At 47.8% G+C, this 16,785-nt stretch overlaps 1 protein-coding gene across 5 annotated transcripts in view; it reads left to right on the top strand.

Moving 5' to 3' along the window:
- SCUBE2 (signal peptide, CUB domain and EGF like domain containing 2) overlaps window positions 1–15,221 on the top strand; it is a 67,434-nt gene extending 52,213 nt beyond the window's left edge. For 4 of the 5 annotated variants that reach the window (XM_078058417.1, XM_036121387.2, XM_078058418.1 and 1 more), the window contains 6 exons: window positions 1,332–1,499; window positions 2,226–2,387; window positions 4,546–4,743; window positions 5,829–5,981; window positions 11,010–11,089; window positions 11,803–12,112. In XM_078058417.1, coding sequence (XP_077914543.1) covers window positions 1,332–1,499; window positions 2,226–2,387; window positions 4,546–4,743; window positions 5,829–5,981; window positions 11,010–11,089; window positions 11,803–11,955 — 914 coding nt within the window. In that variant the 3' untranslated portion in view covers window positions 11,956–12,112. Of the gene's footprint in view, window positions 1–1,331; window positions 1,500–2,225; window positions 2,388–4,545; window positions 4,744–5,828; window positions 5,982–11,009; window positions 11,090–11,802; window positions 12,113–12,860 lie in introns of those variants that run through there. The other variant, XR_013442443.1, reaches the window with a different exon arrangement.
- Window positions 15,222–16,785: the final 1,564 nt, after the last annotated feature.

Below are 16,785 nucleotides of genomic sequence, written 5' to 3' on the forward strand. Positions count from 1 at the left end.
GCGGCCCCTGCCTCTCTTCCCAGTGACTCCCAGTGCCAGCTTTAGTTCCCACCTACACCACCCCAGACTCAACTGCAGGACCTTTCAAATGGTTTAAAGGTCATGGGGCGCCTGGATGGCTCGTTCGGTTGTGTCCGACTCTTGATTTTGGCCCAAGTCATGATCTCAGGGTCATGAGATGGAGCCCTGTGGTGGGCTCCACACTCAGCAGGGAGTCTGCTGGAGATTCTCTCTCCCTCTCCCTCTGCCCCTCCCCTCCCCCCGGACCAACTGCAAGGCTTATAAGGAGGCACTTGGGGCATCTACTTACACTTATATGTGACCTTATTAAGATATATTTATAGTAATAATAATACTAGTAATAATAACAATTGCTAACATTTATTGAATATTTACCTATGCCAGACATCATGCGACATGTATTACATGAATTATTCCTATTGTTTGTTGTAACATTACAACTTTTTGAGGCTAAAGTGAGTCACTGAAGGTCACACAGTCAGAGTCGAAGATTTGGAATCAGAATTTAGGTCTAACAGACCCCAGACTCTTCCCTTGGGTGTGTGTTCATTAAATGCCATTGTATCTATAACCTACGGGTAGGAAGAAGACCATGAAATTTAATAAGGGAGAGATGATCGGCAGTACAAGAGACAACAGATTTTCATAATGTCTTGGCAGTGACAAGCTAATGCCCAAGGAACATGTGCTTTTAGAAATCTTTTTGTTTATGGCTGTGCTTCTTGTCATAAACTTAAAAAGTACTGAAGTAAGGTGTTTAAAGTAAATGCCACTAGGTCCCTCTATCAATGTGGATTAGATTGGTTGGATTTTGTAGAGGGAGGCCGGGACACACTTTAGTGTGAGATGTGACTTAGTAAATAGAACTGATAAAACAGGGAGACTCTTCCATGACATCACTAAGATGCAGTCAGCTGGGTGAGGATGCACTTCTGGCTTGAATTACCAGATTGATTCCAGAGCAGAGGACCCTCCCTGGGGGCTCCTGCATTGCAGTCACTGGCTGGACACTGTGGAGTCCTCAACCTTAAGCAAACCCAGGCCTGGTGCCTACAGTGGAAGCTGTTAACACTTGGCTCCTTGGTCTCCATCTCTGCCCTGTGCTTTGTAGCCCCGCGTGTAAACATCAGGCGCTCACACGCCATCTGCTCAGGGGCAGTGGTGGGGCAGGACAGGGCTTCTCTCACTGAGGTGGGAGCCCAGGTCAGCACGGGGCCACGGGTCTGACCAAATTCTGAGCTCATCGACAGAGAGATGGGAAGGGGTCCGCCCCGGGGCCTTGCTCATTTAGGGTCATTGGTTTTTCCCAGGTCTGTGCCAACCTGGGGAATATTCTGCAGATGGTTTTGCACCCTGCCAGCTCTGTGCCCTGGGCACATTCCAGCCTGAGGCCGGCCGAACTTCCTGCTTCCCCTGTGGGGGAGGCCTCCCCACCAAACACCAGGGAGCCACTTCCTTCCAGGACTGTGAAACCAGAGGTGAGGACTTGGCAGCTTGCCTTTTTCCAGAACTGAATTTCCCTTTTGAGAACCACGGGAGTCTGGCAAAGCTCCGATCAAGCCCAGTCCGGGGGTGCCCGGTGTGGTATCCCGGTGGCAGGAGGTCAGGGCCCAGCTCCATCCGCCCCTGCAGGAAGGGCGGGGAGCATGGAACTCCCTAGATGTGTTCTCCCCCAGCCACCTGGGCCCCTGCAGATGGGGCCGACTGGGCTGGGAGAGGTGACCAGGTTTTGTGCAATAGGTTCTTGGCTCCTTCTTTCCAGCCTTCCTCCATCCCAGGCCCCTTCCCTGGAGCTCCCCTCTCATATAGGTCCTACCTGTCCCCAGAGCCCCACCGCTGCCTCCCGCAGGGACCCAATCCCAGGCCGGGCATCTGTTTGGCAAGCTCAGAACCCACAAGCGTGCTCTGCATGAAAACCTGGGCTGTGCTCATTTATGCCTGACTGCATGCACTGTAAACGCTTTGAAGATACACCCGTACTTTGTTCCCTTTGTATTTTTCTCAGTGTCATGAGTCACAAGTCCACCCAAGCTGGCTATTTAGGGAATTAAGTGTTGATTAGCCCTAGATTAGTAGGAAAGCAGTACTTCATTTGGGCATACAAATTTATTTCATGAACTGTGAAAACTTTATGTGACCGGTAATGAAAATAGTTGTTTTTTTGTTTTTTTTTTCATTCTTTCCACTCTCCCCCAACCCCACAGTTCAGTGTTCACCTGGACATTTCTACAACACCACCACTCACCGATGTATTCGCTGCCCAGCAGGAACATACCAACCTGAATTTGGAAAAAATAATTGTGTTTCTTGCCCAGGAAATACTACCACTGACTTTGACGGCTCCACAAACATAACCCAGTGTAAAGGTAGGTCTCTCTAAGGCTTTCACAGTCTTGACCAAGAGGAAAGTGCCTGGGTCCACCTGACGCTGGGGGGGTTGGGGCAGGTGTCCCACGTCCACTGAGAACCACGAGGACACTGTTAGCCCAGCTCCCGGTGCCCCAGGTTGGCGCTAAAGGAGAGCCAGGCTTGGCCCCCAGGTACTCAACTGTGTTGATCCTGCTGCTTCTCTAGGCACCTTGATGGGCTATACTTGCTGACATTTCCTCCCGGGGGCAGAATTTCAGTTCAGCAAACATTGTTTGAGGACCTGTTACATGCTAGACACTGCAAACAGACTAAGTCCCTGGCCCTGTAGATAGCACAGGCTGTGGGATTGCCGAGGAAAGAACAATTCGTTCTGTCTGGAGAGATGAGGAAAGGCTTCTGGAGGGCATGTGAAGGTTTTGATGGAGAGCATGGGGGAGAGCAGGACAAAGAACTTTATACCCGAGACAACAGCCACGAGGAAGCACAGACTCAGAAAAGTGAAAGGCTTTTTGGGAAGAGACCCCTGGACCTGGATCATGCAATGTTTGAGGGGAACCTGAGGCAGATCAGGGAGGGAAGCCTTGAATGCCACACAAAGGATTTGGATTTGTATCCTATAGGAATGGGGAAGCAGATCATTCAAGGACTTGCCGCATGGTTGGCTGGTTGGTTGGTTTTTAATCATTATGTAAAATTCTCCAGGAAATGTTAGAAGTAAATTGCAGCTAATCTATTGTCAGTAAGACAGCGGTGTAGGGGAGCAAGGAGGTCTCCCCACACTGGAGGAATTTGGGATTGAGGTTCAGTGTTGGAAAATTCTTCCCTGGGCCCCTAGGTGGCTCAGTTGGTTGAACGAAGGCCTTCAGCTCAGGTCATGATCCCGGAGTCCCAGGATCGAGTCCTGGATCAGGCTCCCTGCTCAGTGGGGAGTCTGCTTCTCCCTCTGACCCTCTCCCGTCTCATGCTCTCTCTCTCACTCTCTCTCTCTCTCAAATAAATAAATATTTTTTTGTATGTGAGTAAAGCAATAGAAGTTTATTAAGTAAAGATACAGAAAAAGCTCTCAAGAATGAGAGGGGTCCCGACAGGGTTGCCAACGAGGAATAAATAAAATCCTTAAAAAAAAGAAAGAAAATTATTCCTGATAGCCAGATGAAATCTGTTTCCTTGCCCTCCCATCCCCGGCCCTTGGTCGGCCCTTAGGAGCCACATGGCACAGATCCTCAGGTGGTCCTTCAGACTTGAAGGCAGTTTTCTGAGCTCCATGGCTCTCCCCACTCGACCCCCTTCCAAGAAGAAAAGCCTGTTTATTTTTTCTAATGGTAATAATAATTCCCAGTTACAATTAGAGAGGAAAAAGTCCCTTCAACATCCTCTCTTGTACACATTCACCTGACAGTTTTAAACAGTAAGCGCCTTGAGGGCAAAGACTGTGTCTTTCTCATTTCTGAACCCCCAGAGATTTTGCTAACATTTGTTGGATGAGTGGAGAGTCAATGAATGAAGATATGAGTGAGCTGGGTGTGTGTGTGTGTGTGTGTGTGTGTGTGTGTGTGTGTGCGCGCGCGCGCGTGCGCATGTACTCCTTGCTTTTGGGGCCAGAGGTGAGTATCCAACATGCCCCATACTGGCTGATACCCTATTGGAATTCCCTTCCACACCAAAAATAAAATGTGGTCTTGGCCAGAAAGAAAAGAGAAAGAATATGGCTATCATGAAATCATCCAAGGTCTCTAGGAAAGGGTCAAATATCCTCTAATTCACAGTAAGCTCTGTTCTTCCTATTTTGACAGACCTAGAAGTTCTGTGTCATGGGTTCCCCTGGCACTTAGACTTTGTAAACAAAATACTGAAAACCAGAGTTGTCCTTTGTTTCACTAAGGCCTGCTCAGGATCACCTTCAAGTTAATGAGAAAATGGTAACTCAGAGGGGGACTCAGTGGGGTGAGCTCTGTGTGGGGAGTTAGTGGAGTTGGGCTCCCATGGGAGCGCTAGGCATTACAGGACACACTAATTCCACGATGGTGCCATCTGCAGGCCCCATGCCCTGATGGCAACAGGGATGCAGCAGTTTTCATCAGCCGAGCTGCTGGTGGCCATGGTGGAGTGATGACAGTGTTGTGCCTTCATGACTCATGGCATTTCCCCTTCCAGATAGAAGATGTGGAGGGGAGCTGGGAGATTTCACCGGATACATTGAATCCCCAAACTACCCAGGCAATTACCCAGCCAACACCGAGTGTACATGGACCATCAACCCACCACCCAAGCGCCGAATCTTGATTGTGGTCCCTGAGATCTTCCTGCCCATTGAAGACGACTGTGGGGACTACCTGGTGATGCGGAAAACCTGTGCGTCCCCTCTCTCTGCATCCCCCTTCTAAGGCTGGTGGGGAAGCCTGCTGGCCTGCTTCCCAGCTTTAAATGTGGGCAGCAAGCCTAGGGTGTCACCTCCATATTAGAACAGAGATGGGACATGAGTTTATAGCATTTGCCAAGAAACAAAATTTAGACAAAGACCCACCTTGAGGCCTCTCGCTGAACCCCAGAGGTAGCGATTCTGCAGGCCAGTCTTTCCCTCTGGGCTTACCGGGGACCCTCTTCCACAACATCACGGGGAGCCAGTGAAGCTCATGGAGGGCTGCCCCACACACTTGCTTCACCATGGGAAGCCACTCGGGCTTGGGGACTGACCCAGGCTAAGGTCATAGTCCAGCCAGGAGGGACCCTCCTCCCATCTTGGCGCATGAGCCGGGGTCCATTGAGAGACACTGCTTTCAGCACAACCTCCAGGCAGTGTAGTGAGTGGGCCTGGCAGCCAGACTGCCTGGGTCTGAACCCAGCTTCACCTCTTGTTAGTTCTGTGGTCTTGGACATACATTCTGGATCTTTCTGTCACTCAGTTTCCTTGTCTGTTAAAATGGGGATAATAATAGTTGCTGCCTCATGGAGTCATCATGAGGAATAAACGAGTTTATATTCCTAAAGCACTGAGAGTAATAATGACACACGGAGCCACGATGTGTTTGCCACTCTGATTAGTGGTTACAGTGTCTGAAGTCAGCTGCACAAACTTCTCTGGTTTTCAGAGGGTTAAGTGAGATAAGGTCCATAAAGCGCATCCCACCGGGCCCCACCTGGTCTTAGGAAGCCATCAGGGATTGGTGGTGATTCTTACTGGATGGCAGCAGGTAGCTCTGGAGCTCTGGGGCCTGCTGTTTCTCTAGCCCTGGGCCTTTCAGTGAGCCTGCCCTGGGGGCCTGCAATCACCAGCCAGTCCTCTCAATTTCCAGGGCTTTGGCCCCTGTGATGGCAAAGCTGGGCCTGAAGAGCTCTTGAGCATAACTTGTGTATGGTGTATTTGAAAAGATGAGTGTTGTTGTCTGCCTGCTCAGGATGAGTCTTGAAGCCCACCCTCCTCCAACTTCCCTTGGCAGCTTCATCCAATTCTGTGACAACATATGAAACCTGCCAGACCTACGAACGGCCCATCGCCTTCACCTCCAGATCAAAGAGGCTGTGGATTCAGTTCAAGTCCAACGAAGGGAACAGTGCCAGAGGCTTCCAGGTCCCTTACGTGACATACGATGGTAAGCACTGTGAGGCTCAGGCTGCATCCCATGCAGGGAGCTTCTCTGCTTTCAATTGAACCAACCTCTGGGCCAGCTGGTGGATTGCTGACAAGTACACATGCTCAGAAAGGCAGGTGGGATAGGGAGAAAGGACATTGCTGACTCACAGGTGCCAAATTTTAAACAGGCATTTGGGAACACTGGCTATAGGAATGAAAAGATCTTTCAGAAAATAAGTAAAAGTGAGCATAGCTTGGTGGGTAAGAACATGGGCCAGCCCTGGCCTAATCTTTTGGTGACTTTGTGTAAGTTACTTACCATCTCTAAGCCTCATTTTCTTTTTCTTTCTTTCTTTCTTTCTTTCTTTTTGACATTTTTTGAAAAATTTAAATTCAATTAACATATAGTATATTATTAGTTTCAGAGGTACAGGTCTGTGATTCATCAGTGTTATATAATACCCAGTGCTCATTATATCATGTACCCTCCTTAATGCCCATCACCCAGTTACCCCATCCCCCTAACCCCCTCCCCTCCAGCAACCCTCAGTTTGTTTCCTATGATTAAGAGTCTCTTATGGTTTGTCTCCCTCTCTGATTTCGTCTTGTTTTATTTTCCCCTCTCTTCCCCTGTGATCCTCTGTTTTTTTCTTAAATTCCACATATGAGTGAGATCATATGATAATTGTCTTTCTCTGATTGATTTATTTCGCTTAGCATAATAGACTCCAGTTCCATCCATGTTGTTGAAAATGGCAAGATTTCTTTTTTTTTTTTTTTGATGGATGCATAATATTCCATTGTATATATATACTACATCTTCTTTATCCATTCATCTGTCGATGGACATCTGGGCTCTTTCCATAGCTTGGCTACTGTGGACATTGCTGCTATAAACATTGGGGTGCACGTGCCCCTTCGGATCACTACATTTGTATCTTTGGGCTAAATACCCAGTAGTGCAGTTGCTGGGTTGTAGGGTAGCTCTATTTTCAACTTTTTCAGGAAACTCCATGCTGTTTTCCAGAGTGGCTGCACCATCTAAGCCTCATTTTCTTAATGTGTAAATGAGGATAATCATTAGACCTAACGTGAGAGTTCAATGGGATAGTCCATAAAGGACTTGGTGCAGTGCCTCGCACATAGTAAATGCTCAGTAAATACTAGCTAATTATGACTGTGGCTTTTATTAAATGGAATCCTGAGAAGGGAGGAGAAAGACTCAAGTTCTGGCCCTGTCTCTGCTACTAATTTGCTGTGTGATTTTGGGCAAATCAGATGACTTCTCTGGTTTCATTTACTTCTTTTTAAGTAAAGGGGTGGTCCATGTGAGTCCTGGGGCCCTACCCAGGTCTGGAACTTGGTTGACAAACATTTACTTGGAATACAAAATGAACTGGACCTTGTCCTGCAAGACCTCATAATCCAGTGGGGGACAAGTCATCTGTTCATTCATGAACTTATTCATTCATCCATGTACCCCAACAAATACTTAGTGAGCAGCTCCTGGGCCAGGCATTGGGCAAGCTGCTAGAGACCACATGGTTAGTGATGAAACACAGCTCATAGATGCTGTAATGTGGCAGGTACATAGCTTTGTGTGACGGTAGAAGAATGGGCACCAGTTCATTTTGCATGGGTTTTTGGAAAGAATACAGCAAAATCTCAAGAGATTTGTGTCTTCAAAGAACATGAGTTGTTTGTTGTTGTTGTTTTGTTTTATAATGGGAAGAAGAACATTAGGAAGAGAGAATGATATAGGCCACAGGATAGAGCACCTGACGTGTTGTGGGGACTGATTAACAGCCTGATTGGGTCAGTTGGTAGGGTGCATGGGGCTTAGCAGTGAGAGATGAGATTAGAAGGGTGTGGAGGTGGTGAAGAGGCTTGAGTGCCAGACTCAGAAGGGTGTTCCTAATCTCACAGGGAGCCATTGAACTGTGCAAGGTTTTTAGGCAGACAAGTGCCCAAAGTAGGTGTTTTAGAAAGATTAATATTCTATGGATTTTATAAAAGCAGTTCACATAGTTTATTTCTAACCTGTTACAAAAGCCAGGATTATCATCTCTGTGCCTGAAACCATGTCAAACCCCCAAGACAAGGGCTCATAGGATCAGACTCCTAGGTAGACACCAGTGCGTCCCACGTGGCTCTGCTGAGGGAGACAGAGCACCGCATCTGCCCGAGAGCAGGACAACCAACAGCCTCCCCTATCTGGGATCAGTGAGGGAACCAAAAAAGACACGGAGACTCCAGGATAAATATCACTAAAGCGCACATATTTTAGCCTGGCTCTTCTCAACTCTGCCTTTGTGGCACACAAAAACATCTTGATTTTTTTTCATTTTCTCAAATAAAGAGTTGTAGCTTGAGCCAGGGAAATTACACATAACTCTGGTTAGGCCCATGAGAATGTGTCTTACACATGTCACAGAAGAAAATAGTCGAAAACTGTTGCAGGTCTCTACTCAGAGCTTATTCAATCTTTTTATTTATTTGACAGAGAGAGACACAGCGAGAGAGGGAACACAAGCAGAGGGAGTGGGAGAGGGAGAAGCAGGCTTCCCGCAGAGCAGGGGGCCCGATGCGGGGCTCGATCCCAGGACCCTGGGACCATGACCTGAGCTGAAGGCAGATGCTTAACTGGCTGAGCCACCCAGGTGCCCCCTCAATCTTTGTTTTTAAACATGTATTTCAGACAAGTTTGATACCTGGTTTCCAAGCCCAGAAGACTAGAAATCACGTTTAGAAGGGGCAGGTGCTGGGGCACCTGGGTGGCTCAGTCAGTTAAGCGGCTGACTCTTGATTTTGGCTCAGGTCATGATCTCAGGGTCCTGGGGTTGGGCCCCATGTTGGGCTCCGTGCTCAGCGGGGAGTCTGAGGATTCTCTCTCTCCCTCTCCCTCGGCCCCTTCCCGCCCCCCCCCCGTGCTTGTGCTCTCTCTCTATCAAATAAATAAATAAATAAATCTTTAAAAAGGGGGGGCAGGTGAGGCTGCTGCAGACCGGCTCACTGACCCCTGCAGGACGGGGAGAGTTGCAGTCATGGCTGACCTGTACTGAGTATGTGTACTGAGTACCAGGCATGTGCTAAGTGCCCCTGACATGGCACATTCCTCACAGTTGCCCATGAAGTAGACACGATTCTTTGCTGGTTCTGCAGGCAAGACCACTCAGGCTTAGAGATTAACTTAGACCGCTGGCCTGAGGTCACAGGAGGACAGCATTGCAGAGGTCTTCGGCACTCCGGGGCCCGAGTTCTTACCTACAACACCTGACTGCTTTTCTCATGACAGTTGTAGCAAGTGACAAAACACAATAGTTCTTAATAGTGGAGAGAATCGTTTTAAGATTTTTTTTGGCCGCAATCTGGAAGCATTTGGTGTAGCGGCAGACAGCTCTTCCGTTCTTAGCCAGAACACAGCACAGCAACTGGTGTTCCTAGTGGTGAACACCCGTCAGCCAAAGGAGCTAGTTTTCTGAGGAAGACACTCTGCAGGAGAGGAATTTGAGATAAACAACAAATACCTTTACTCATATTTTATATTAAAATAAAAGAATAAGAAGGAAGATACCACATGAATAGAGTACCAGTGGAGTTGTACATGTATTCAATTAGTAATTATGAGAACTGGGTGGGAGGATGGGTCAGCCTGGTGATGGGTATTAAAGAGGGCATGTTCTGCATGGAGCACTGGGTGTTATACGCAAACAATGAATCATGGAACACTACATCAAAAACTAATGATGTACTGTAAGGTGACTAACATAACATAATAATAAAAAATAAATAAAATAAAGATAACAATGCCATAGATTAAAAAAAAAGTAATTATGAGAACTATACGATAGTTAATAAATAGCTAGTGAATTTCCATTTACCATCACTTGACTAGGAGAAACTTCTTCAAGAACTCTTCCCACACAATTCCAATGATGTTCTTATGATTTGTTTGGTTTTGTTGCACATGATATGCATACAAAGAAACATTCTTTTCAGCCTGGAGTTTGGAACAGATTGTGTTTTGCCTATGCTTGGTTTGAATTATGACTGTAGGAAATAGGCTAGACTTGAAAGGTGGGGATTTAGATTCAGAGACAGCTTACGTGAAGTGCATTGCATTAATGTGTATGTCAGGACCAAAAATTATTGATAAGAAAATGAATATGGCTTTTTCCCTCTCCAACCAGCCAAATTCTCCCCACCCCCATCCAAAAAAAAAAGTAAAAAGAGTCTTGCTTGGTGGGTAAGAAGTTCAATTGTTTTGCACAATATGAGGGCAAAGAGAAGAAAGGGAGGAGGATAGAAGAGAGAAAAGTAGAGGAGAGAAAAGCCATGAGCTTGGATGAGCTCAGCAAGGAGTGAGCATAGACGGAAGAGATGAGACCCAAGCACTGACCCCTGGGTCCCTCCTACAGTAAGAGGTCAGGGAGAGGAGGAAGAAAAGCAAAGGAGCCTCAGACGGAGTGACCAGTGGAGGGGGAGGAAAACCAGAGTGTCGTATCCTGGAAGCTGAGTGAGGAAGTGGATCCAGGAGGAGGAATGACCAGAGACAGGGAGTGTTGACAATTCTTTTGAGGAGTTTTGCAATAAAGGGGGCAGAAATGTAGAATGGGAGCTGGAGGGAGAAATGAGGTCAAGAGAGGGACTTTTTCTGGATCGGAGATATAATGGCACGTTTCCATGCTGATGGGAAGGCCCAATAGGGAGAGAAAATATCATCGTGTAGGAAAGAAAGGGCAGAATTACTGGAACAATGCCCCTGCCTTGGTGAGAGAAGTTGGAGCCAGTGGACAGAGTGGAGGAAGGGCCTTGACCGGATGCACAGAGGGTTCATCTGCGGGAAGATGGAACAGAAGAGACGGGTGCAGAGGCTGGTAGGTGAGAGGATGTGGTGGTGGGCGTCTGTGGAAGTTCTCTTCTGCTAGCCTTCTCAGTATCACAGTGGCCATTGTTCTGATAGCAGCTACAGAAGGGGCATTCCTCAGAAGCTTATTTGGAAAGAGCAAAAACCTCTGAATGTCAATTATGTCCTTTATTCCAACAGAGGACTACCAGGAACTCATTGAAGACATAGTTCGAGATGGCAGGCTCTATGCCTCTGAGAATCATCAGGAAATACTGAAGGTGAGTACCTAGCCAAGGAGGACACCACAGTGACCCGTCACCCGTCACCACGGAGCTCCCGGCTCCACTGAAGGAAGCTTTTCCTCTTGCTCCGTGTTGCCACCTGTCAGACACTGGGCCTGCTCTGGGCTGAGGTCAGTTTAATATCTTCACCAGACTTAATTAAAAAAAAAAAAATTCAGGTGGCTGTCTTCAGTGTTGCCAAGTGAAGTTGTATTTTTTTACATTTGGAAATGTGTGAAGGAAGAGTGGGAAACTTGCTTATCGTGAATCCAAGCCAGTGGCAGATCGTGTTTCTATGTTCACTCTCCAAATAGTTGAAGATCTTTGGCTCCTTGTTTATCCTTCAGGCCTAAAGTTCACCCAATTTTAGATACTTGTAAGTAATCACCAGACACTTGCCATATCCCTAACCCTATAAATACTCCCCAGATTCCAGTATTGTATCTCATCTGGTTTAGAAAAAGAAAACTGTTTTTTTATATATTCACTTTTCCTTTATAAAAATAATGCATTTTTCTGTAGATAATTAGGGAAAATAAAAACTGGAGAAAAGATAAAAATCAGAGGAAACAATTTTCACAAAGTGTTTCTCAGCTACTCAACCTACTGTCCAACCCAGGACCCCAAACTGGGTCCATTATAGTTCCAGTGGCAAAATGTTGGAATGTTTAAGTATTTTGGCCCAGTAACAAAACTCACGTTCTTTTTAGGATAAGAAACTGATCAAGGCTCTGTTTGACGTCCTGGCCCACCCCCAGAACTATTTCAAGTACACAGCCCAGGAATCCCGGGAGATGTTTCCAAGATCCTTCATCCGATTGCTCCGTTCCAAAGTGTCCAGGTTCCTGAGGCCTTACAAGTGAGCCCGCCCACGAGCCCCTCGGTGCCACTCTGCCTGTGGGCTCTGGGACGCAGCCGTCTGCCTCTGCAGCCAACGCAGTTGGCTATCGCGGCCTCCCGTAGCAGTGACTCATTAGAGCTCAATTTTTATAGATAATACAGATATTTTGGTAAGTTGAACCTGGTTTTTCTTTCCCAGCATTGTGGATGTGGACTGAGAATAGAATGGCAGGGAGCCCCCCGAGTCTCACTGCTGTGGGCAGACGTCTCGGATACATCAAGGGCTGGCTGAGCGGGACTCTAGTCAGCTCAGGCGAGACTCACCTGTCCTTCCTGGTTCTCGCTCCTCCTCAAGGGGGCCGCGGTGGGGAGGAGGCCACAGAAGGGGCTGCCTTGGCTGAAACTTCAGCTTCTTCCTGCCCAGCCCTCCCTAAGGGAGCCCTCTGCACCCAGGCTGTGACCAGGCAGAGCAGGAAAGGGGGAAGGGAGGGAGGGAAAGAGGGAGAGTCCTCCAGGCACCAGGCACCCACCTGAGACCTGGGAGGACTCCGTTTCCCCATGGCCTTCTCCAGCCTGTGTGACCTAAGTCCCGCTGCGTGACCATGCCAGGAGCTTGGGTTCTAAGCAGTGATCACTTAAGAAAGTACTTAAAGCAGAAAGAATTAGAAATAAAAAGATAAAAACTAAGCATGTCCACAGACATAATCATGTAGCTCCAGGGACGGCCTTCCTTGTGACGAGCGTCTGCTCGGCGGCTTATGCACTGTGCTGGTTTTAGCGCCTTCAGCTGTCCTTCTGACACCCTACCGGGCACTGCTGTTAGGGCCTGGAGAGTTCAGGGCAGATGTGATCTCCTTGGATGAGAATCATCTACTGTTAGGAAAAGTACTGACTCACAAACCTGAGTCCAGTGGGCTTGCCTCCACAGGTGTCCGGGGGCCAGGTGGGACCCGGCACAGGCCAGACTGGCAGGTTTATTTTCCTTGCCCACGTCCAAGGTCAGATGCTGACTCAGCTCTGAGGACACGAGCAGCACCATCGCGGGTGGGCTTGTTCTCTTAACCATCACACCACCGCCAGAAGCAGCTACACAAATCCCGCTCTCCAGGTACTGCGGAATCACCTTTTGGTCAGCACAGTGGGGCTTCACAGTCATTTTCTCCCGCAGAATCGGGAATTTTCAATATTATTTAATTTTTACAAATTTAAATCCACAGGCAAAAGTCTCATTACAGTGAATAAAAAAGAACCCTATCAAACAAGCTGCCATTTCCCTGAACAGGCTGGCGACACTGTGTTCTGTTACTTCAGTAACAAACTAACTCTGGACACACAACTCTCTACACCAAAGTACTCAAAAAATGGTTGACAAATATTTCTAAAGAAAACAAAGACTATTTTCGTTATTGTTGAGCACACTTTTCACCTCAGTTGTTTTTTTTTTAACCTATCCATCTCACTGATTTAAAAAAAAAAACAAAACAAAACCTAATCAAACTTTTCTTCTTTATTTGGATGGGTCCTAAATACCCATTTCCAAATTTCTTTTCAAAAATGGAAACATCGTCATTTTTAAAACTAATCATCAAAATAAGCACTTGGAATTTGTCATCTCAGAACTTTGCCTACATTTCTGAGTCTAACCACAAAATGAAAATTCAAAGGTAATACGACCTGAGTCAGTGACCGGCCCGATGTGGGGGTGGGGTGAGCGGAATGTGCCATCCTGCCCAAGCACGTTGGTAACTTGGTGTTCATGGCGGTGTGGTTCTGCATTGTGGGTGTCACGGGAAGGCCAGGGATGGAAATGTGTTGGGGGCTGGAAGGAGGCCGCAGAAACCTGGTCTCTGTGAGGCCCCCTCCAGGAGCAGGCCCGCACGCCAGAGCTGTGCTCCTGGTACAAGCATGAGCAGCTGTGGCCCCCCCTAAGCCCCCTCTCTGTCCCCGCCAACCACCCTGAGACACTGTGGGAGACTGGCTGCCTGTAGCTACTCTTGCTACCTACTAAACCAATAAAGATTTATTGAACGTCTCCTCTGTGCCGGGCACTGTTGTAGGCCCTAGGGATGCACAGTGACAAGGCAGACAGGGTCCTTGCTCTCATGGAACTTAACATTTTAGAGGGAGGAGATGGCCAATGAGCAAATAAATCACCACGGAAAGTATCAGCTAGCCTTGTGTTACGCGGTAGGTTAATGTGCCAGAGGACCGCGTCGCGACTTGAGAATTGCGGATCGTGGAGGGCCGCTCTGGGGAAATGACATTGCAACCTGAAAACGGCCAGAAGGAACCAGTCTTGGGACAGGCAGGGGGAAGAGCGCTCCAGGTAGAGGGAGGCCAAGTGCAGAGGCTGACAGGCAGGAGCCAGCCTGTGTGTGGTCACCGTGCAGTGAGAAGGCAGTGGAATGAGATGAGGCCAGGGGACTGGACAGGGGCCAGAGCACATCAGGCTTTGGAATCCAGAACGAGAGCCTCGGGTTTCATTCTAAATATGTTGTCAAGCTTTCAGAGGGGTTGAGGCAGAGGAGTGGGATGCTCTGATTTATGTTGTTAAAAGATAGTTCTGGTTCCTGTATGAATACATTTTAGAAAAAGCCATGGAGGCAGAGAGCCATTAGCCAACGATTGCAACCAACCAAGCGGCCATCCAGGTGGCAGAGGAGGTGGTCTGGGTTAAGGGTGTGGAGTGGAGATGAGAGAATAGAAAGTTTCCGGACCGGTTTGGGGGCAGAGTGTAGAACCTGCATGAGGATTGGATGGAGGGGAAGGGAAAGGCAACCACCAAGGGGGCCTCCTAGTTGCCTGAGCAACTGGTAGCTGGAGGAGATGGGCCATTTCAAGTATGAGGTACCTGTTTAGGAATCCAAATTCAGAGTTCAGATAGATAGTTGATTTTATGAAGTCCCAGAAGAGGTCAGCACTGGAATATGAATTTTAATGTCACAGAATAAAGACATGAGACATGAGGTTGAGGTCACCTGGGCAAAGTATGTACATCAAGAAGACCAGGGAGCTCTGCATTCTGGGATTCCCTGTGTGGGCCCAGGACCGGGACTGGAGGAGCTGATTGTTAAGTAAACAGGAAGAGGTCGGAGCTGAGTTTCCCCTGCCCTCCAAGGGAGCTCATTCTGCGGGAGGACTCTGAGTGGAACTGGAATCTGTACAAGTCCTTCTTTCCAGCTGTGGATATTGTTCTTGAGCCGTTTACTCAAGTACTGCATTTATGGATTTAGCAACGTTGCCCTTGAGTTTCCAATGCTAATAAAAGAGTGTTTGCCTTTTCACACTACCAGATGATTATCTTCACTGTGGAAAATTGCTTCCTCTGAATCATTCTCTGAGCTGTTAAGTGTGTTGTCTGTAGGCATTCACTGGATTTAGGTTTGCAGGTGATTTTAAAATTGTCATGTGGTAATTTGGGAGAGATCATGGCTGCACAGCACAAAGCAAGGACTCACTTGCCCTCGGGCAGATCTTTATGGGGAGAGCACCAGGGCTGGTGCCTGCCGTAGGCTGCGGCAGCTGGTGGGCCTGTGCGCTGGGAAACCCAGGCACCCACACCAAGCCCAGCCTGATCCTCTCCTCGGTCCAGAAGGGATGCCCCTTACTAGGGCTTTCAGCATCTCTGCTTCCTTTCTCACAGCAGGATGGGTCCTGAGAGCCGTACCCAAGTCTTCATCACTCTTAGCCAGTATCTGGGAGGCAAATGGATTAGATGAAGAGTAAAGCAGTTCCTCACCAAGTTCAGGGAGGTTTGTTATCTATGGCCTTCTTGCTAGGCAAGCCATCCTTTGAATCCAGGTCTTAGACGTAGCCACGAGGGGCCCATCCATAGGAAATTAGAAGTTTTGGTGAAGCTTCCTTCTACTCCAGGGGACTGTGAACCCAGCTTGAGTTTCCTGAGTATTTGTGGTTCCCTTCTTCCTTCTCCCTTCAGGCAGTCCTGATCAGCCTGCAGGAGACCATCCTCAAGGCTCTGAGGCCCAGCAAGGCTGCTCCTGTGATAGACAGCCATAAAAACCTAACTACTCAACAGGGATCACTTTCCAGAGAACACAGTAGAATCGAAATAGCTTTAGAAAATGAAACCACTCTAATTCTCAGGCAGGTTGTGTTAGCTGAGTGAAAGGGACACACATTCACAATAACTTAGCACTGTTTGGTTTTCAGAGTATCTCATTAGGGGAATGCAACCACAGACCTTGGTTACTATTAGTTCCCTATATGTGTTCGCTCACTTAGTCATTTATCCAACATATTTCTTGAGGGCTTACTAAGTGCCAGGGACCGTAGGAGCAGGTGGTGCTGTAGTGAGCAAAATAAAGTCTTTGCTCTCGTACAGTTTAGATTCTTAGGAAGGGAGACAGAAAATAAGCAAGTAAACAGAAATTGTAAAGTCAAGCGTGATAACTGTTTAAAGAAAGTAAAGGGCAAAATGATAGAGGATGAGTAGGTGGTGAGAGGGAGTTGCTATTTTAGGTAGGGTGAGCTCACCGTTACAGTCATGAATCCAGGCCTCTCCCGGGGCACGGACTCCTCAAACCTACCCTGTAGCATTGGCCCTGGCAAGCTCCTCTACCCACCCAGCAAGCTCTTGACATTTCGTCTCCCGCCAGGCTGACCAGAGCTCCCAAGTTGTGAACAAGCCATTTTGCAATTCCTGGGACAGGCGCCACCTCGTGGTTGTAAGATGGAATAGACGCGTGTCTCCGTCATCCCCCTGCTTTGGAGCTTAAATGGCCACAATTCAAGGCGAAATGTTACCAGTGAGATTTGTGGACCAGGGCTGTGGTTTGACAACTGATTGATTGCATGTTGTTGAGTACAGCCCTCAGAATGTATCTGTTTAGATC

Source organism: Halichoerus grypus, chromosome 11, assembly GCF_964656455.1.
Source record: "Halichoerus grypus chromosome 11, mHalGry1.hap1.1, whole genome shotgun sequence".
In the NCBI taxonomy this organism is placed as follows: Eukaryota; Metazoa; Chordata; class Mammalia; order Carnivora; family Phocidae; genus Halichoerus; species Halichoerus grypus.